At 33.2% G+C, this 23,729-nt stretch overlaps 1 protein-coding gene across 17 annotated transcripts in view; it reads right to left on the reverse strand.

Annotated features, from left to right (window-relative positions):
- The window catches only part of LOC148237156 (rho GTPase-activating protein 23-like), a 199,593-nt gene that overhangs the window by 46,583 nt on the left and 129,281 nt on the right, over positions 1-23,729 (reverse strand). For 2 of the 17 annotated variants that reach the window (XM_088183352.1, XM_088183340.1), the window contains exon 2: positions 7,305-7,370. The exons of the other annotated variants lie outside the window; for them this stretch is intronic. In XM_088183352.1, coding sequence (XP_088039478.1) covers positions 7,305-7,352 — 48 coding nt within the window. In that variant the 5' untranslated portion in view covers positions 7,353-7,370. The remainder of the gene's footprint in view (positions 1-7,304; positions 7,371-23,729) is intronic. 17 annotated transcript variants of the gene reach the window in all.

Here is a 23,729-nt window from a genome sequence, read left to right on the forward strand (position 1 = left end):
CTCTCTGAGTTGTCAAAATCGGTGAATAAAATATATAATTGGAATACGTTAACTTTGAACTTCTCCTAAGACACTCCCACGTCGCGTGTCATTGGTCTGTTTGAATGTGGGTAGAGCGTGTCAAGCGCAAAGTTGAAGTGCGTCGATTATAATGTCATTCATATGTTATATTCTAACAAAACGATAAGTATTAGTACATAGCGCAAAAAACAATACACCTGCCCAATAACATGTTACACAATCTTAATGATATTTTTATGGCCAATAATTACACTTGCACGTAAGGCCATGGTTTGAAATAGGGTGAGGCAGCATTGGCTCGTTTTGGAAGTCATTTCATATCTCTTGAATCTTTATAGTCGGGTCTAATTAGTCGAATTAGCCTTTTAACGCTCTCGGTCGCTACAATTGGTAGATGGGTTCTTCGTTCCGGATTTGGGTCAAGCACGTTCTGGATAGCCAACACGACGACAATACAGATTCCAGAGCTATCGTCGTCTCACACGGAATTAGATTAAAACTCGGCGAGAGCCGCTAATGAACGATATGCGTGACGGAATGTTCTGAGAGAGAGAGGCAGACGAGAGCATTGTCATCGTCCGGAACGAAGAGCACCCGGATCTATCCTGATTATAAAAGCGATCGATGAAAGAATCCGATAGTGGTTTTCTAATTTGAAAATTTTATAATTGAAATTCGCTGCTAAAGAATATTAATTTTAAATATTTTCATAATCAATAAGAAAAAAACAATACAGACAACCAGTGATATTTTTTAACAAAAAAGATGGAGGACTTAATTATTGACAAGCTTTTAACTAAAGAAAATTGTATTCAAATATCATTTAATTTTAATTTAAGCCCATAAAAAAATTAACATTTTTGCTATTTAATTCTCAATTATGAATAATGATGAAATGGATAGCTCTTGAACTGACTGTGCTAACGCAAATATGTTATAGTGATTCTACATAAGTGCAACTCTATTATTTTTTGGTGACGTATGGTATAACACATAAAGTTTAGCAATAAATGATTTGAATCTATTGATTCCTGATTTTTTTACAAGTCACTTACTGATAAGTCTGATCTGTGATTAGCACAATGCTAATATATAATAGAAGGAATATCAGTAATTTTTAACTCCACTTTTACATCCTAATGCTTGCTACACTCTCTGGAAGTTGTCCGAACCGAAGTTCAACTGAAGTTGGCCGAGGTCGCTGACTTCCAAGTAGCGGACACACTGCCACAAATTTCATATGCCGTCCGGACGGCGGGCGTGAATGACGTCCGCACGGCGGCTGCTGTCACGTACAGCTGGCATATTTGCGCGCGATCGAAAAATGTGCCATTTTTAAATTGTCATATTATTAAAATTACGCTACTGATAATTATAAAAGTTTGTGTGGGCACTCACCAATACAATATCAGTGAAAACTTTTCGGTCGTAAATATTCAATTTACGCAAAATCTTTATCGGCTTTGGCAAAATGGCATAAGGCATTAAAATGATACTTCAGAATACGAACACCACATCTGTGACTATCCTAGAATTTTTCGCCATCGATGCTAAATAAGAATTCGTTATGGTGTGACATTTATATAAACCGATCTAGGAAAATACATAAGGATATTCGAAACGATTTTTTTTTTACAAAATTAAGTACCACTAATTATTTTTTAATTATTTAATTTTATATAAAAAAAATATAATAACGATTTCTGTTAGAAGAATCTATCAAAAATATAATTAATCTCTTTTGGTGCCCTAAAATATTCAAAGATGTCAGTAAGAGTCTGTTGAAGTCCCCGATAAGCATGTGGTATTATAACTTGACCACGTGACTACGATGCAGCGCTCGACATACGTGTTGACCATAGGACGCCTACGCGCATACTGAAATTGAACCGAGTTACTCGTTCTATCGCAGTTTGCAAAAAACCATATCATTATCTCTCACTCTCGTCACTAAACACGCGAGAGAGCGAAAGGTGAAGTATTTCATCGCTCGCGCTCAAAAGAGCAGCTTCGACTTCGGTCCTTTTGCCGACAATGTTCGGAAGCGCTTGTAGCTGGCTAAATCGACTGAATTACACTCACTTTACCTCCCGTTCTCGGTAACCTCGGACAACTTCCGAGAGATTTTAGAGCGGGCAGAACCGAACTCGACCGAAATAACCCACTATATTCTCCGTCCTTGGCCAACCTTGGCCAACTTCCAGAGAGTGTAGTGCAGGCATTACACTAAAAAATAAAGAATATGTAAACAATGACGTCACATTTTTGTAAAAATAAAGAAATAAAATGTTCCGCAGTTTGTCAATCGCCACGCATTCAGTAACAATTACTTTTGAAACATTAAAAAAACCGTAAAAAAATGATAAAAAATCTCAGCCTATAAGTATTAAAACTGTTTTCGTGCCACGATATATTTTGTAGTACACGAACCCAATGCGTGCTATGTTTAGAATTAAAAATAAAATATATGTCAAGTTTTAACGACTTGTCATGTACTCTTATAACCCAAAAGGAGCCTCAGAGTACCGTTTATGATGCATTTGGAAGCTATTGTAGCTGTTAAAAATCGAAATGCTAGGGTTGTCACAACAAACGATGTAATAATAAATTTCATAAAATATAAGCCAACAATACAACAAGATTAAAAAATATTTTCGGCATTTTTTGCATGTCACTCCATCATCTAACGCGTGAAATTTGTTCAAGAAGTATCATATCACAGAGGCGCAAACCCTTAATTAAGTACGTTTTAGCTTATGAGAAACAAAAATAGTCCATTGATCATTGTTAAAAATTACGTTTCATATATTAAAAAGGCGCAAGTGGTAACCCTGGCGACGTTAAAAAAAAGGACTAATTTTACCCATTTTCAAGACAGCTATTCGTGGAATAACATTTTTAAAGTTTTCTCTAATATCTAAATAGAATTGTAATATTATTTCGTAGTGTAAGTAACAGATTTTGTAATAGCCCCGTACGTGGCTCTTGGTATTACGGTCGCGTAGCGACTGAACCCTGTATGTGGCGTGTGGCATTAGAACGGTTAACCACAAGACTAAAAGTATAATTAATTATAATTTTATATGTATTATAATTTACCATAAATATATGTCAATTTCCGGCTGTTTAAAAGCGCATTTTTATAAATAAAAATTCGTATCGTCTCTGGGTTATCAGTTCAGAACTTACGGGACTACGCTATAAATCATATCAATAGATGTCTTGAATAATATCATATGCTATCTTATAAATTGAGTAAGAAAAAATGTATGAATGGGTTAATTCACTTTACTTGGTCTACTTCCGTGTAATAATTAATAGATGAGTTGAGTGTTGCATCAGAGGCTAATGCCCATGTATATAACCCGTGACCTCTCTCTGTACACCGTTCGTTGAGCAATTTATCAATTCACATGGCGCCTCAGTACCTTAAGAGGTGAGATGGAAGAATTTTTGAGACATCAGCAATAAAAAAATTGGCTCTGCATTGTTTCCAAAGGTATTCGAAGATAATTGCTGTGTAGCAGTGGCATCCAATATAGCAGTAGTCGGTCTTCTCGTGTTTACATTTTTCTCGAACATGGAATTTCGCCGGTTCGCTTTTTGCGGCCGTAAATATTTTATGTAAATCGATGAAGAATAAGAAGACAAAGAACAAGAGTGCAAACGAGCGGCAGTGTTTCGACACGGCAATTATTCAGTAAGGCAATGCCGAGAGAGTTGAGATCGAGACAAAACACGAATTCCTTCATCCGAGAAATGACTCTGGCAGGTTTTCACGAGGCAAGGTCGCCGTGTCACTCTGTGAACGGTTTAGAAGAAGAAAAAGTGAGGATCATGGCGACGATAAACAGGAAAATCGACAACACATTGCAAATATTTTAACAACGCCAGGAGTGTTTGGTAGACCTAACGCAATGAGCACACTCGGATAAGCCTGTGGTTTGGTATTTGGTTGTTTTTACACACCTGTCCGTTGAGAAGTAAGAAAAAAATATGTTATTGCGAAATTAAATTTGAGTAAACACAACGCGTCACGAGGTATTAGATTTGCGTAAAATTTTAGTGTTCATACGTGAGAGTTCAAAGTTAACTCATTATGTAATTTGAAAAATTCGAATTTCAGTTAAAGCCATACCCTTCCATTTACTGTAGTATTCTGGATATGGTTCTCATGCTATTTTTATGATTCCCTGGCTTTGTAAGGAGTTACATTTAATAATCCTCACATAACTGTTTACAGAGAGTGGCGGAGCTAAACACGAACGTGATTGGCTCTAATTTATCCCTTCGCTCTCATTCGTCCAAGCTTCCCTCAAAAATCGATCACCAATCACTCGGCAACCACGGGGAACTTACTCTCGGACTCGCTCGACGAAGACCTTCGGACTTTCAAGGCTTGTCAATTCGACTCAGACCAGTCACTAGATTTTCACAATTACGAGGCTCTACGACTCTTCCTCATTCGACATGTGTATGTACTGAATTTTTCAGTAAATTACATATTTTTTACAATCAACCGATAGTAGTTGTTTATGTAGATAATGCGGAAAGAATAGAAAATTTTTTTTATGTTTTATTTTAAACTTTGTTAATGTCATTATGATACGGAATTATCCATATGTTTTCCGAGCTCCAGTATTTTGCCCTGGAACACTCTCGTGCGTTACATCCTCGCGAACTATTTATATATGATATATATTTGTAAAATTAAGCTAATAAACAATATATTTGCAAAGATATAGTTTTATTTCATATAGTGATTTGAAGTGCTTCGTATTCGGGCATTGATTCTAATTTTGTTTGATTTATATTTAAATACATACATATATAGAAAGGCGATTCTTCATAAAATGTAAATAAATATAACTTCATTCAATGTCACAGCGATTTATTAGCTATTACTTTAACTATTATTTATTATAAATCTTCTGTCGTAACATGACAGGTGTTGCGTAACAAAAGTGGGATAACGTATTCTCGAGAATATATTATAGTGAATGTATATTATCAGTGAATTTATATTTTCACTAGTATAAACAGGCCCGGCGTTAGAAAAGGCAAGCGAGGCACAGTGCGATATTTTTTTTTACATTATTTTAATGGAGCGAAGGAAAAACAACGGCCGGTGTTGCCTCGTCTACAATTTACTCATATATATTTTAGTATAAATTTTCATTTTTTTTTGCCTTTTATCTTAAGTTTCAGATTGCGCAAAATATATAATTTTGAAAAAAAAAACACTATTTTATTATAAAATTAAATAAAAAAATACATTTATAAATCATCTTGTAAAGCAAAATACGTCTGTGAGATTAGAAAAATCTAAGATACTTGTAGAAACTTTTCGTTTCTGGCTCAAAGCGGAAAGTTTTGGAAGTGGGATCTCAGCGAATGAGTGACACCTCTGGGGTGCGCAGGTCTACTGGGAGACGTGGTTGTTTTTAGTGCAGTATTTTTTGTTTATACATATGCGATATTTTCTTTGAGCTGTATTAGATCATTATTAGATATTTTTATACCACATATGCACGTCTTCGTAAAATTAGAAAAATCTAGGAAAGCCTTATCTGTGTTGTTCGATACAATGATATATTAATCACTAATTCCAATCTCAAAAAAATGATACAAATTTAAATTCCAACCCAAGTATTTCAAGCACTAGTCATCGGCTTTAACCAAACTACGCTAACATTCACATCGAAGAATAGCAATTGTATGTTTAAATTAAAGAATCTATGTGTATGCAAAATTTTGTTTAGTAATATGTCTGGAGAAGGGAGGGAGATTATATTTTTATAAGTATTTAGAATTTTTAAATTGATTTTCAATATAATAAACTTTTATATTGAGGAAATGTTTGGGATTTTCTGTATAATAAATTACGCAATTGATTAGATCCTATATGGAATAAGATATTTTTTTGATAATTAGTAGATGTAGGTATTAGTTAGTCCAAAGTTATTTATATAGTGCAAGATTATATATTAAATCTGAATATTTTACAGGTACCAGTGAAGTACAACAAGGATCACGTATTGCTAATATTTTATTTTGTGTTATTTGCTGATAATGTAGAAGTAAATCTCTCTATGATTTCCATATTTTAAAACCAAAACTTAATATAATTTTCGCGCCGGTTACTCGCGACAGCCTAGGTAGGAGGTCGTACCCAGCCTAAGCGTGTACTAATTCTTATACAACAATTGAAAGAGGACTGGCTAATATAATAAATATGATTAGATTTCACAAAACGTTATAAGATTCTTATGATTCATACCACACACTTTTTTAAAGTCAAAATATACACACAATTAGATAACTTTATATAGAATTTGATAGAAAGCAAATTTAATGATTACTTAATTATCACGTGTATCGGATTGTACGGACAAAACAGAACAATGATATTGGCGTTGATGTACATTTAGTATATTTTTTATAAATAAAAAGTTACACGGTATAAAGGTTGAACATCAATACACGAAACGGCGCAATAGTAACCGACCGGCGCAATGAAGTGGTTTTTTAGAAGCAATAAAAATATATGTAGTTCACTGTGCTAGCCACACAATTGTATGGCTCAGACGTGACTCAATGGAGAGCAAATTATACCATATCTTCGCGGCCATTATTACACGGGGGGCGTTTACTCTTGATGAAAAATGTTGGTCGCTTGCACAACTACTAGACTCAATTATCTCAAAAAAAAAAACCAACAGCGCAGTTCCAATTTAAAGACATTCCTGACCAAAACCTAGATGGAAAAAATTAAATTGTCAAAAAAAATATTACTGTTTTGAACAATGGTTATTTTATTATTCATCTGAAACATTATATAAAATTATTATTTAATGAATTTAAGATTTAAGTATAAATATGTACAACACTCTGATGAACGTTAAGATAGTATGTTAGGAGTTTAAGTGGAATTGTAAGTTTCAATGGGACAGCAATAAGAAACAGTTTGAAGTGTTTTATGTAAGATTGTTATTGTAAATATGATACTATATATAATTATCGCAGTAGCTCGGACACTTAATGTCAATTAACACATAAGTGTTTTGTGTTAATATCGCACTTGATACACGCAACTAAAGAACGGTAGTTTACATTAGTAACCATAACTATTATGATCGCTTTTAATAGATAATCATATGATTTTCCGTAATTTGATTTCATTGCCAAAAAACGTTGTTTTCACTACAAATTATTCGCAACGCGTACCGTCATGGTGTGAACGATCGGTTATTTTTTTTATAATACATAAAATACATACTTACAAATTCGATATCATCAATTTTTAAATAGTTTTCAAGACATTTCGTCATTGTAGTTTTGACTCTCACCTGCAACAAAAAGAAAAAATACATTAGATTTTATTTAAAAATATATTTAGCATATTAATTTTATTTTGAAAAGATGATCCAATTGATCTCAAGTGTGTAGATCATTAAAATATAAATACAATCTGTTCCATCTGATTTTTAGTAAACGCAGAACGTAAATCAAAATGATGAACGTGTCTATTAGTGTCGGACACGTTCTTCGACATGATCGATTGAACACAACAAAAAATACACATTGGCAATAAAGAAATTGTTTTTAGCAATCATATTTTTAAATTAAAGTCAATTTTTATATAACATAAAAACGCAAATGCTACCTGATCCTTAATAGTATGAAATGGGGTCCATTCAAAGATCTAGTCAACGCATGCGGATGCACCTTTATGGTTAAGATATAAAGAACATTATCACTTCTAAAAAAACAGCGATGATGCTATTGATTCAGTCATCAAGCGATCGATGCGTCATTGTTGAGAAAAAACGAAACAACAAACAGGTTGACGACCCCTGGGGCTCAACCTTGCCGAACGCGACAAAATCGTCACGATTCGCGTTGTTAACGGTTAATGATATGATGCAGAGGTAGGAAACCGTTTCGTACACGAGCTTTTTCGTATGCAACGAGCCCAATAAACGCTTTCCGTTTTTCTCGTGCAACGAAACGATCACGCTCCGGTAACGGTTCTATGAGAGTCGAGTTTCCTTGATTTAAAAAAAAAAACTGGCGTATCATGAATCATTGTTTATCAATCAAAATGACGCGAGTTATCATTTCATGTTCAAATTAAGAATTATTAATCATTTTTATATTATAGTGACAAGTTTTTGCGACCCAAAAAAACTGAAATCTGAATACTTTCGATCTTCCGAGAAAGTATGCATATTTTCAAACATCTGACACGAACACCTTTGGAAGGTTTCTTATCTGAGTGTATTCTTATATTACGTAAGCAAAAATAATGCGAGTTTGAGTGTTCAAATATTGTAAACAATTTTTGTCATTCCCAGATCCATATTAAAACCTTCCAATAAGTATGCATATTAAGCATTAACCCGCTTTTACGTATGCATCGTTATAAAAACTTTTTTTTTAAATTCGTACAAATTAAATTTTATATAATAAAAAATGCTTTAAAAAATTTCTATAAAAATGAGAATTCTCGATTTTTTTCGAGAAATTCTCCAGAAGAAACACTAGATATAGGAAACATAATCAACATACCAAAGTACAATTATATGAGAACAAAAAAAAAAAGAAAATGAAACCAACCTGGACGAAGTGGGGGACGTTTGTACCCCATTATCTATGTTTTAAATAGCGGTCGGATATTTCCGGACACTTTCCAGACACTGATTTTGCGTTTTTATAGACGTCAAATAGTAAGAAATTTTATAAAAATAATAAAAAGAACCAACAACGGATATTATGAAAAACTGAACTTTTTCACGTTTAAAAATATTGATTCATTGTATTTAATTCAAATAAAAATTCAAAAAAACTGAAATCACGGAATAGAATACAGTAGACTCCCCAATAGCACGATAAATTGGGGACGTGCTATTTGGGTGCCCGTTATTTTATGTGTGAGCGAGCCAAAGGAAGGATATTTTTCACCACATACGTACGTATTGCAAAAAATATTTTCTAGCGCTTCAAAACGAATTGCTTGTGCATGACTGTTGGATAGATAAGGTGGAAGTGAGCGTGAACAGTTAACACCCCATGAATAATTTTCTGCAACGAATTCTTCTCCAAAGAAAATATCCGAAGATTTACTTAAATAAATGCACAAACAATTCGTTTTATATTACACAGTATTTATTTAAATGCACATGTAGCATAACATAATTACCTGTTAAATCGCACCCTTTATGAATATGGGTATGCACACGGCCCAAAAAGAGGTACATTTAAAATATGTCTAATTTCATAACATTTCAAGTGCGCGTGAACGGTTCTTCTTAATCCACATCCCTTTTTGTATTACTCACGTTTTATGTATTTGAATGAGTTTGGAAATCTTTCCAGCATATTTAGCCCGGGCTGGAGATTAACCGTATGAAAAATGCTAATCAACAACAAACGTTTTATTTAATCAATTTACTTAATTTTAATTAAATAATAAGTATAAATTCCACTAACATGCTCTTTTATATTTACATTGTAAAAACACGCGGCGATGAAATCATGTATTTTAGTATTGTGTTCCGGTAAGAAATTTTTTATTATTGATTTTCACTTCTGCATATGTTCAACATAAAGCTATATAGTTATTCTAAATAACATATTATTACTTCTAATCTTATTTTTATTGTTTTATAACTCGCTGAAATAAGAAAATCGCTGTATCAGTATTTTGCCTGCTAAACAACGATATATCGTTCTTCATGATTACAGCAAATAAATGCTAACGACAATCGTTATCGACGACATTATATTCGAAAATTTAAATTAATGAAGAGAATTGTGAGTCAATGCGGAACATTTAATGGTTGTACTTGTGTAGCATATATTGGGCAGGAAAAGTATCATAGCAGCTAAAGGGTTAATGAATGTCAAAACGAAGGAGTTGCAATACCAGTTTGTTTAAATCATGGATGAGCAACATGGATGAGCAACATGGATGAGCAACATGGATGAGCAACCAAATTGTTTAAATCATGGATGAGCAACACGCGGCACGCGGGCCGCTTACGGCCCGTTATACATGTTTATGCAGCCCGCCAAGCATTTCTAAAATTGAATTTATTTTATCGACTTTCTCCCATTATATTGTTATAAAATTAATTATAATAAAATGGTAGTACATACTAAACCGAAACAATTTTTTGTGAACGAATCAACGCTTCGTGAACGAATTGCAAAATTCGAATACTGTTCTTTGGCACTTGATGAGAGTTGCGATATTAGCGACACAGCACAACTGGCTATATTTTTACGTGGTGTTGACACCAAATTTAATATTACCGAAGAATTGGGTTCACTGATTCCAATGCAAGGGACTACAACCAGGCAAATACCTGGTCTGTGTTGGAAATTTTTTCAATTTTATTAGAAAAGATTATTGGTATATCGACAGATGGAGCATGAGCAATGTCAAGCATGGAGGTAGGAGTATCGGGAAGGCTATTTCAAGACATTAAGAAGGTCACAGGAAGGGAAATATTCGTTAACCACTGCATAATTCACCAGGAAAATTTGTGTGCGAAAAGATTGAGTTTGCCAAATGTCACAGTACCAATAATTAAACTAATTAATTTTAAATCACGGTGAATTTAAAGAATTCCTGAAAGATTTAGAGACTGAATTTGGTGACATGGTTTTAATACCGAAGTACGTTGGCTTAGTAGAGGTGCAATACTAAAAAGAATATACAACTTAATAAGCGAAATACAATTGTTCTTGGATATGAAGGGATATGCCTTTCCTCATTTTGGTAATAAATAATGGATGTGCGATTTTGGGTTTCTTATCGACATGACTCAGCATCTCAATGATTTTAATGTGGAACTTCAAGGCAAAGGACAGTTTATTCACAATTTTTATGATAAAATTCAGGACTTTGAGCGCAAATTAAAATTGTGGAAACAGCATCTATTGCAGAATAACGTGTCTCACTTTCTACATTTAGAAAAAGAAAACGTTACTACTTCTCGAAATACGCACAATATATAGACATTTTAATTCAATTACGATTCCAAATGTTCAAAGCTGAGAAGACAGCGGTTTCCATGAAAATGTTTTTCTCGCCATTTAATATCGATGTGGATACAGTTCCCGAAGACTTTCAAATGAAAGTGATTGACATGCGGAATAATACCGATTTAAAAAGTGTATTTTTCTCAGTAAACATCGAAAATTTTTATAAATCGTATGTGAGCCTTGAGAAATTTCCGCTTTTGACGAAAATGTGCCAAATTTTTCATTAAAAATTAGTTTTTATTTTGCATTAAAATTTGTATATGAAATCTTTACTTTTTTTTTAATTAATTATTTTTTTATTCTAATGTTTATTATAAATAAAGTTTTGTAAATTATTAATAAGTGTTACTTAATGTGCGGCCCGCCAAAAAAATTTAAAATTTAAATTGGTCCGTTGATTAAAAAGGTTGCTCACCCCTGGTTTAAATGGTTTAAGCTGAACATATGCAAAGCTCTGGTCTTTCAATAACATATTATCTAAACAAATTTGCTGAAAAGAGAAGAATACTAATTTTCAACCGGTCATAGTTTTTTCAATAATTATTGAAACATTGACAAAAGTCGACAACAAAACACCAACTAAATTCTCTGGTATTTTTTTATAATGTATGTTTTGGTAATGAGGTTTTTTTTGACCTAAATGAGCATGTATGATTAATAAGTCGCCTAAACTGGTAGATAGGGACAGGCATGAACAAAATGATGTAGCGTGGAACTAGTAGACAGTGACATAAATGAAATGAGGTTAAATTGGTTAATATGACAGTTACACTGAATTTATTCGGACATAAAGAATGAAATGGTCAAGGAGCATCGCACAACCCCACACGGGACCACACCTTGTTAGCCATCCGACAACCACCCGATACCCGGCTGATCGTTTACGTGTGCCATCAGCCCAAAGGTTAAACAGAGCCGGCGTTCGATCAATATTTGTAAGGAAACACATAATCGATTATGGCGAACAAACAACGGATAGAAGTCGGAAAAATCAACCGATTACGTGTCACGCGAGCCGCCGCGTTTAACCCTTTCGGCGCCGGAGCTCGCGTGTGACAGGGTTGAAAACAATCACGCCCGTCATATATAATTATAGCGTGCGTAATTAAAAAATAGCGGGCGTGCGCGTCAGATAACTGAAACGGTTAATGTAGGAACGTCGGAGGTCGCTCTTTATGATGGAAAGTTAAATTGTGAAGGTTTGGAGTTGGATAAGTTTTTTACACGCCATTGGGCGATTTGTTAATTTTAAGGTTGGGATAGAGTATTTATATTCTAGGCAAAGTTAACGTAACACAATAATTGTTTCTGTGATTGTGACATCACACGATCAATCAGGTTGTCATTACTACAAAAAAAATTTAGAGTATTATTAAGTCATTAAAAATGGTCCTAATCGGGTCGCAAACTCGGCAAACTACGGCCCGCGAACTAAGAATAGATTTCACATTTTCAAACTTTTTCTATAATGGAACAGTTGAGGAGTTACGAAATAAGACCGTATGTGGTGCTCCTATTGCTTCGCAATCCACTGTGACGTTACGCAGTTATAATTTGACACCGTTTTTAGTCCCAATTTAACGTCTTTTGCGATATTTTTTTTGCATTTGATTATCCGTGATATTCATTATCAGTGTCGAAACTCAAAAAAATAAGACTATTATACTTCAAAGGTATATATATTGTTATCGAATTAGATGACAAATCATTATGTTTATTGTGCTATGATATTATGAAGCTTTACAACGAAATTTTTCATCGCAACAGATATTTTTCCGAAATAAAGAAAGGAAAATAAAATTGTAACTTAAGTCAGTTCACAAGTATTTCATTCATTAACTCACAAAGAAATTAATTTAGGTCATGTTTCATCGATGCAGTCAAAGAAATGTTTCCTGATAAAATATATTTATTTCAATAAACCAGCCTTTCGGCGAGAACAGTTGCTAGAAAGGTTGAGCACATTGTGAGTAACATCAATAGCCAATTAAAAAATAGCAAAGCGAATAATTTCGAATGATTTTTTTGGTCATACCCAGTGGGTCTCAAAATTTTTGGACTCGATTTTTCTTGACTCAAAGTCTCTATTCCCACAATTTTTTTAGAAAAAATACGTATTTTTTTAATGAATTTGTCTAAAAAATATAAACAAATTTGAAAAAAATGATGATGTAAAAGCTTTTACACTTTACAGGAAAAACAAAAAAACTACGTACTTATTTATCCTAGATTTATTTAGATCTTTAGTAATTTTCATAGTACAATTTCTACCAATCCATATACCTTTTTTTTATAAGTTTGTGAGCAAAATGATAAATTACAAATTTTTCAGTGTTACTTACAATTAAAATGGAATTGTCAAACCACTTCATGTTTTAGAGATGTGAGATTTTTATACATATGTATCAGAATGGTTGGATTCGGATTTCTCGATGATTTTCATTTCTCGAGAAATGAAAATTCTCGACTTCACTTCTCAAATTTCTTGAGAAATTTTGATAAATGAAAAAATGTATGTAACATAGTAAAATATTTCAGATACTATTATATATTATCTTTAAAATAACCCTTAGATCACGAAAGCAGAGATAAAGCCGCCGTACGGCTCGAGTAATAAAATAAAATTGCAAAAAAATTGTTATTCTCTCAAATACTTTCGATCTTCCGAGAAAGTATCCATATTTTTAAACATCTAGCACGAACACCTTCGGAAAGGTTTCTTATCTGAGGGTCTTCTTTCATTACTTAAGCAAAAATAATGCGAGATCGAGTGTTTAAAAATTGTAAACAATATTTGTGATTCCCAGATCCATGCATATTAGGCATAAACCTGCCTTTACTTATGCAGCGTTGTAAAAGGACAGTGGTTGTAAGCTTTTTAAAAATATTTCTACAAATTAAATTTTATATACTAAATAATGCTTTATAAAATTTCTATAAAAATTAGTATTCTCGATTTTTTCGAGAAATTCTCCAGAAGAGACACTAGATATAGCAAACATAATCAACATACCAAGGTACAATTATATGAGAACAAAAAATAAATGAAACCAACCTGGACGAAGTGGGGGACGTTTGTACCCCATTATCTATGTTTATTTACATATGTTTTAAATAACGGCCGGATATTTTTGGACACGAATTTAGCGGACAGAAACTTTCCGGACATTGATTTTGCGTTTTTATAGACGTCAACTAGTAAGAAATTTTATAAAAATAATCAAAAAACCAACAACGGAGATTTTGAAAAACTGAACTTTTTCACGAAGTAAAAATATTGACTCATTGGATTTAATTCAAATTAAAAATTCAGGAATCCAAATTTTAACCTTCATTTTGTAAATAAAATATTAAAAATATTTTTTGTCCGGAAAAATCGATGTCCGGAATTTTATTGTCCGGAAAAGAATTTTATCTATTGAGTACGAATGGGACAGCGATCTTAAAATTTCTCGAAAATTATTTGCGCTAGTGCAAATTCGAAGTTCATAGTATTATTTCAACGACACAAATATCGTTTTTGTTAAGTTATTTACAGTAACGTGAAAAAAACACATCACATATTTTACATATAAATTATTATATGTAGTATTGAGGACAGAAAATCAAGAGTTTGCTGTAATGATAATAAATCGGTTAATTTAATCGTAAAGAAAGCTGAATTTTTGCTGAAAGCTGAACTATATCTCGGAAACACTGGTCATTATTAAGAGAACCAGGTTTTGCTCTTAAGAAGCAAATATGTGATGTGCGAGAACTTTCATGGCCATTAGTGGCAGGGCGTTGTCGTGCATCAATATGACCTTTTGCGTACCTTGACCAGTTAATGTTACATTTCTTCGGTCAAACCATTCCATGGGGATGTAGATGTTAGAATATCACGCCTTTAAAAACAGTTGGAGATGAATGCTTCGTCGTCAAATTAGAAACGTATCTTAATATTTCATGGGTTCATTTATCCAATCCACTTTGATGATTCAGAGACATGCTGTCACGAACGACCTTCCGTTCTATTGTGACAATCTAATCTCATAAAACAGCATCTTAGAGATCGTGCACCGTTACAACCACCAAGCAATTATAACAATGATTGCGTTACACAATCGTTTATCGCGCGTGTATTTCGCTTCTGTATCAATCTACGCGTTCTGCGTTTGACAGCTTGATGGATGCAAAGTACCGCCTAATTGCGTCCAGGAAACTCAAGAAACAGTAAATTGTTTTACGATTGGGCTCATTAAAACGGTCGATGAGCGTTACTTGTCATCCCATTTACAAAGACGAGAAAATTACAGTCGTACTGCCAAAAAAAACTAAGACCAAATCCTGTTTTGGACTTAATGCTTCGTGCCAAAGTACTGACGTGTCCGCTGTAACCTTTTTTGAACTAATGACGCATTTTTTGTTCTGGAGTATTTATGAACTTTGTAATCCAATCCTCAGCAGTAAATTGCTACCGGTATCACCTGTAAAGGTCACGGCGCATCAAGAACAATATGAACAAATGCGACCTTTACAGCCAACAAAGTCTCTTTGTTGATCTTCATTGCTCGTTGGTGATCTTCCGCATTCTAATAATCGCGTCTAACGAGGTGAAGGTCATTTTTTATCGAACACTCCTCAGTGATCGGTGATGATGTTTGCGTGGAATACTACTACGTATTTTTTTGGTGATTTGAATTATTCATGGGGGATTGGCGTTGGTTGTTACGTATCGATGAAGTTATTGGAGCGCGTCTGAGGAGAGAATCAGCTGATTTTGACATATCTCAGAAAATGTTTTGACGCATTTGGTTTATTGTCTTCTTCACTGAAGAGGATGACGCACGGTTGACTGAGATGACGCAAATACTACGACAGACATTTAACAACTTTTGGCTTGTCATAAAAAGTGTTTTTGTGACCAAGCAGTTGCATAGATATTATAAATAAAAACACCTTTAAAATACACAAGAAACATAAATACCGCTTGGGAATATGATACTGTAGAAAAAACAATTAATCATTTCCTGGACAAAACATTACAAATCTTTGAAACGTTGCCAACGATAAATTAAACAAAGCATTAAAATTAAATTAGGTACTCCAATATTTATTTATAGTTGATAATAATCTCGTTTGTTTTAGAGCATCTCATATTTTAGACAACCAAAGAAAATAAAATAATAAATAAATATGTACATGTCTGTTCTCTTATAGGTTCTAAATGACTGCTTAGCAGTCGAAGTGAAAGCGATTGCTTTACATCAGCTAATAAGAATTATTTCGGTCGATTCTTAAGTTCTAGGTGAGAAGTATTAACCGAAAGATTTACTCACGGAAAATATACTTCATTCGTGATATATAATTCAACTCTTTGTGACGTTTTAAAATCAATTGAGTCATATTCGACGTGTAGTTTGTGTTTGACAGCCGAGCGTTGGCTACGCATTTTGTCACGCTCAGCTATATTTTAATTTTGAAAATGACAACAAATAATTAGCATTAAATTTCATGTTAAAAATGAAATGGTGTAAATATTAGAAGAGTTTATGAACAGTACTATGCTGAATAATCACCGAATCACTATTACGGAGATTGCTAAAGAAGTACATCATAAAAAAACACTATGCAAATGAAATAGGTAGCAGTCAAATTTGTCTTAATATTGTATTTTTTAAACAAAAACAGGATCGTAAAAAAACACACAATATTTACAACTAAGTTGACATCGGAACAGAGGTCCAATAGTTTTAACGAAAACGCCCTAAGGAACATAGAATAAAAAAGCTCGTCAAGTTCGTCACGGTTCTCTTTACTGTTGTCTTCGATTAAAACGGTATTTTTACTGTATTACATTTCATTTTTTTACAGTTATAGTTTTATTTCGTTTGCACAAAAGGTAGTACAAAGAAAATTACACTTTTGAATAATTTTGCTACACTAATTCGCAATTTTTTCGATACAAATAATACTGTTTTCACCAGATATAGTCCCATGCAACTTTTTCTATTCCCACATATAAATAGTAATTTCGCATATAAATGGAAAGCGTTGAATGAGCTAAAAACTATACTAAATAATGCATTCCATAAATGTTTGCAGATTGGAAGAAGGGTAATAAATAATATATTAAAGAAAATATTTATCATTTCACCGCGATAAAAAATGCAATTAATACAAATCGTAAATTAAAATCGAAACAAAATCACGAAGTACGCAGGAAGTTGCACATATTTTATGTGATTTTTTTACTTCGATTTCACTTTGATTTGCAGCCAGAGGAAGCGAAAAGATCACGAGTCAAACACACCTAAATATTGCCTTATCGAGAGATCACAAACCAACCGTGTAAAGTGAAAATAAAAATCCACAAAATATTGTTTGTTTTTTGAACAAAACCAGTTTTTTTAATTTTCAAATATACACAATCAAAGGAGAAACCACGAGTTCCGTCGCAAAATCGCAAAACTGTATGGCGGATATCCTATGAGGTCTGAGTGCTTCGACCTCAAATTGAATAGAAGTTCCTGTTTGATTTATGTAACTGCATTTTTGAGCCTTTATATGGTTGCAGGTGAACTTTTAGAGCACATGTTACATCCGTTGAAAAATTTGGCGTATCTAAAAGTAGAGGTTCACTTACATATATGAGGTGACTTTTGTTAAATACAAAAACATCAAACGGTAAGACCTTTGTTTGATGTATAGGAGTCACTGCCATTTGGTAAACAAGCATGTGTGAGTTCACCTTTACGCGTTGACCAAAAATGAACACACGTTACAATAGTTTAACATCGTATTATAGAGTATATTTACATAAAATAAAGATATTGCCATGTTTTGTTGACACGTGAATGTTTAAATGTAGCTGTTAACACTATTACGAAAATATATAAAACTGTCTAATATCAGATTTAAATTGTCGGACTTGGTTTACATTAGCGTAAAATATTTTAAAGTGAAAGTGCTAATATGAATCATTGATCTGATATGTTATTATGATTGTATATAAAATAAATAAATAAATCTATACAAACTAAGGACATTCTGATGCTTTAGTGTACCTTTATTGTATGTATTTTATAAAAAAAAAAAAAATATGCATAACTTATAATAGCTAACTGTAATTCAGCTTTCTTCATTGACATTGATATTTATCGATAGGAGTTCAATCTATATTTAATCATGATGTTGACCCACAAAAACAATTCACAAGCATTACGATAATATGATGTAATGCAATACTGAGTCAATGCGAAGTATTGTGTTAAAAAATTGTATATTTAAAAAAAATATGCGTTCTATTTATATTAAGGATTTCATAAGGATTTTCAATTCAAAGCAATTCTAGTCAATTCGTGATTAAATGATGATTAAACCAAATCTAAGCCATTTTGAATGAATATATTTAAATAAATAATTTATTGATCATTTAATACAATGAAATAAATCATATTTTGGCAGAATTAACTTTAGAAGTTAAATTTTATTTAAAATATAATTAGTATTATATTCATTTACAAAATAAAATAAGTACATTTTTAAAATTATGTTTATTTATTAATTACGAGAATTATTTTTTTAATTAATTTTTATTATTGATATTAATTAAAAAATGTACTAATATTAATCATATTAGATTAAAAAAAGTTATAATATTATATAGAGGTTAATAAGAAATATTCATAATACGTTTTATTTATAACATTATTAATTTTAAGATATGGTTTAAAATAATGGTTTAAAATAATAAAAATAAATAATATAATAATAAATGTTAGACGTTATGGATATAGGAGCTGCCAGTAAAAAGCAGATGTCAAATACGTGTAGAAAAAAGGACTCAAAAAGGTTAAGCTGTGACTAGGGAATGCAATACCGGTAATATCATATTGGGGAAAAAATTATCTTCGATACTACCGGTTTTATAAAATAAAATACTGGTAGTATCGAAAATATTTTTATTTTATTTTTTTTGAAATTCGTATATGTTATTTGCTGAAAATAATATCTCCATTGCTTAGAACAACAAAAACAACGATGCTCATTTTGCTTAAAAGCAGAAGCGAAGAATAAAATGACGCTCGTTGTGTATGTTAAAAATATCAAACATTTTAAATTAAATTTTAATTTAACATGTACGATTTGAAGTTACAACTAAAGTCGGCCGAGACCTACGACTTCGAGTAAGCGACCACACTGTCGCAAATTTCATATGCCGTCCGGACGGCGGCCGTGAATGACGTCCGGATGGCGGCTTCTGTCACGTACAGCTGGCATATTTGCACGCGATCGAAAAATGTGCCAAATAATCGCAATTCTTAAATTGTCATATTATTAAAATTACACTACTGATAATTATAAAAGTTTGTGTGGGCACTTCACCAATACAATATCAGTGAAAACTTTTCGGTCGTAAATATTCAATTTACGCAAAATCTTTGTCGGCTTTTGCAAAATGCCATAAGGCATAAAAATGATACTTCAGAATACGAACACCATGTCTGTGACTATCCTAGAATTTGTCGCCATCGATTCTAAATAAGAATTCGTTATGGTGTGACATTTATATAAACCGATCTAGGAAAATACATAAGGATATTCGAAACGATTTTTTTTTTTTACAAAATCAAGTACCACTAATTATTTTTTAATTATTTAATTTTATATGAAAAAAAGAGTCTGTTGAAATCCCCGATAAGCATGTGGTATTATAACTTGACCACGATGCAGTGTTTGACGTGCGTGTTAACCATAGGACGCCTACGCGCAGACTGAAATTGAACTGAGCTACTCGTTCTATCTCAGTTTGCAAAAAAACATATTATTATCTCTCTCACTCTCGAGCGAAAGGGGAAGTATCTCACCGCTCGCGCTCGAAAGAGCAGCTCCGACTTCGGTCCCTTTGACTCGGAAAAAATGCCGACAATGTTCGGAAGCGCTCAGAGCTGGCCAAGTTGACTGAATTACCCCGCTTTACCTTCCGTTCTCGGTAACCTCGGACAACTTCCGAGAGATTTTAGAGCGGGAAGAACCGAACTCGACCAAAGTAACCCACTATATTCTCAGTTCTTGGCCAACCTTAGCCAACTTCCAGAGTGCAGTGCAGGCATAATAATAATTTTCCCAGAATGAACGCGCCTGTCGGGCTCTTTTTTTATGATAAGGATGGCTGGTGAAGTGAAAACAATAGAAGGTATTTTTTACATTTTTATCCTTATTTAGATATATTTTTATCTAAATAGTCCACGGAATATGTTTCACTATAAACATAGGTGCTAAATATTAGAAAAAGGCTGACTATTTTTGTTTATTGGTTTTAAATGTCTTTCACTTTGACTCTTAGTACGCAAAGGAAACGGATCTATTAGTTTTATGAACTGTATATGTACAATATAAATTTAATAGATTACCACAGTAGGAACACACGAGCTATTTTTGAACAGTTTATGAAAAAAAAAATGGTGTTCAGATTTTTCCGGACACGAATTATGCGGACATTGATTATTTCGTCCGCAAAAATCGTGTCCAGAAAAAACACAGAATCTTAAAAATATATTATCAATCAAATTCGAGTTGCTGTTGTGTAGAATTTGTACAAATCTAGGAAAATAAATAAGGGAACGAACAACTACTGATTTATCATAAATAAAAATACATTAAATTATGTACAACTTTATGATCCACTGGCGCGGAAAAGCTCATTTTCTGATATCATTCACAAAGCTTGTCCGCTCGATCAGAATCAGTCATGTGTTTGAGATCCAAGGGTTCATCCGGAGCGGAATGAGTTTATTTTTATAGTAATCTAATTATCTAGGCATGATGCACCAGAAGCGTGCATCGGGGCAAGCGTTAAATTCGCGCATCGACGGAGCCCCTTTTAATTAAGGTGATGTGCATGTGATGTGTCGTTTTAACGGATTTAGTGATAAAAAATATTTTTTCATGGTATGGTCCTAAAGAGTAACTAGGCAAAAATGTACATGTCCTTAGATGTAAATATTTTTAAATCTTCACCCAGGATTGAGCTATCAATATAAGTAAACAATAGCTGCGCATAAAATATTCACTCGGCAGTTTAACGGTTATGAAATGATAAATTATATATAAGTATATCACTATAATTACACTACTGGATATTTATAGCGACAAATTAAATTTATTAACACGCAAAGCAAATAGATCAACATAATATCTGATACATTATAAATATAAAACTAACGAGATCTGATTAGAATCACATTTCCTTGACCAACTTGAAACAACTCTTAACAACGGCTCTGCGTTTAAACTGTCAAATATTCGAATGAACCGCCAAGGTGAAACATTGTTTCTCACATTTCATGACCACTTTGATCGGATAATTATAACCAAGGAGACTTGTTCCGTCACCGGCGCACATCTCCGTTATCTAATCCAGACAATTCACTCTAGATTTCAGAAGTCCGTTAGAAACTCCGGCAATTATCCATCTGCGAGAAAACGGCCGTTAATCTGAGCGACATTCATAAACGAGTGTCATATCAGGCATGCCGCTTTCAGAAATCTCGCCGACTAATCATCGGCGTGCGAGAGTGATCCTGGTTCAACAAAAATGAGTATGACAGCGAAAGTAACTAGTTTTTTTTCAAGTCTTACATAGATGACAGGTCACGACTGGTAGGGTTCATACAGTGCCAAGATGAGATGCAAATTCGTACGACCACTCGCGCTTAAAGACTTTCAATTAAACTGCCTTAAATCACGATAGGACATTTGCAACGGCGCGTTTTAATTGCTCGGTTCGTTAAGCGCGTGTTTTAACGCCCATTTGTATGTGAAATTAATAAATCAATGTATAGTGAGCAAATAATAAATGAACTATGATGTACGTCAATACATTGATTTCACTATGATCCAGAAAATAAGTAGCACATTTCAACGCAAAATAAACAAGGTAGTATGTGCTAAGATCCAATATAGTTATTACTGCTTCTTCATATCTACAAGATATTCAGCATCGATAAATGAAAAGCTGCCTTTCAAAAAACATTTTCTGAAACTTATTAATCTATTTAACTAATTAGTTGCCTGTAAAATATTATTAAATTAAAAACAATTATTGTTATAAATTATTAATTATTTATATGAAACTTTTTGAATTTTATAAAATATCAGTTAGTGTCAAAAGGAAAATGCATATTGTTACAAAGTTTTTGATCAGGTACGTCATTTCAGTTTTTTAAATCACTAGAATAAAGATCAGCTGCGATTGAATTAATGATCCGCCCGAAACGACCAATAGAAACCCAAGAATGCAGCTGTTTTCAACCCGATATTCAATATGACTTGGATAATACGTACGCAGTGCTATGGCGAAAATAAGCACAAAATATATCAATTACTGCCCAAATTAAACAAAATTAAACAAAATTCAAAATTATTCTCCATTATATATAGAATATCATAAATTAAAAAAATTACAGTAATTTCATTTTTAAATGGTTGAGTGACTTATGGCTTAAAATTGCTATAAGCTACTAAGGGTTCATAGCAGATGTTTGCCTTAGAACACGCTCATGCGTTGCGATCTCACACACTATTTCAACCATATGGAGTTTTTATATCAGCATTACTAAAGATTTTTTTATACTATGGTTTCTAGCCATATTTTTTAAATAAAAAAAAAAACTTTTTGCTAGAACGACTCGTCAATGAAATATCTGCAGATATAGATATCTTACATATTTCATAAAATTAGTTCAAGAACAATTATTATATTTGATTTTATCGTGTATGAGTGTTTTATATTAAATATTATTAACTGTCGGACCCTCACTGTCGTGAGGTACCGCAGCTAGTTATTTTATTATGCGCTAAGCTTGTAAGTCTTCGGCATACATTTAAAAAAATGAATAAAAACCAGTTCTAATAGCCTAATAATATATAGTAAAACGATAATATAAAAGCACGCGTATAAACCGAACTCAAATTAGGTTACTAAAAATCAATTCTAAAAAGCAGTTACGAATTAGAATCCATTTTATTATCCTTTTCTCTACAAACATATAAGTAGATAATACAGAATTTATGAACGTGAATTAAATATATTGTGAGCAATATTTTTAATTTTAATTACATATTTGTAAACATATATGGTGTGGCGACCATACATATAGGCACATTTAAAAGGGCGATTGTCTCATTTCATTCATTAACAATGAGACAAACATCATGGCACAAGAGGGATTTCTTTTAACCACACACAGCACGGGTCGTTAAGAGAATCCTTTTTGTGACAAAACGGTACGGACGCGATCAATCACCACAATGCAAACCCTTTCCGAAGAATCCGAAAGTCTGGAGCCAAGCAAAAAACTTGCTTTCGGAAACACAGCATCCGATTTCTCAAATTCTAAAAAGCCACTGCAGCGACTGGCTAGGAGATGGATGCACAATCGCGATTGGCCAGCTAGCGTGCATCCCCCTAAAGGATATAAGCCCGGACTCCGATGAGGACAGGGCAGACGGCCCGCGATACGAGACGGTCCACGGCACCACAAGAGACGGAGGCACAGCGACGCAGACGACCAGAGCCAAGATTTACCAGCAGCCATCCAGAGGAACCAGCCACGCGTCCTCACCGACAGACACACCTCACCGCATGCAGCCAAAGAACCCTGAGCATCATC

Source organism: Plectrocnemia conspersa, unplaced genomic scaffold, assembly GCF_051122295.1.
Source record: "Plectrocnemia conspersa isolate PC_06_02 unplaced genomic scaffold, ASM5112229v1 ptg000003l, whole genome shotgun sequence".
NCBI classification, from domain to species: Eukaryota; Metazoa; Arthropoda; class Insecta; order Trichoptera; family Polycentropodidae; genus Plectrocnemia; species Plectrocnemia conspersa.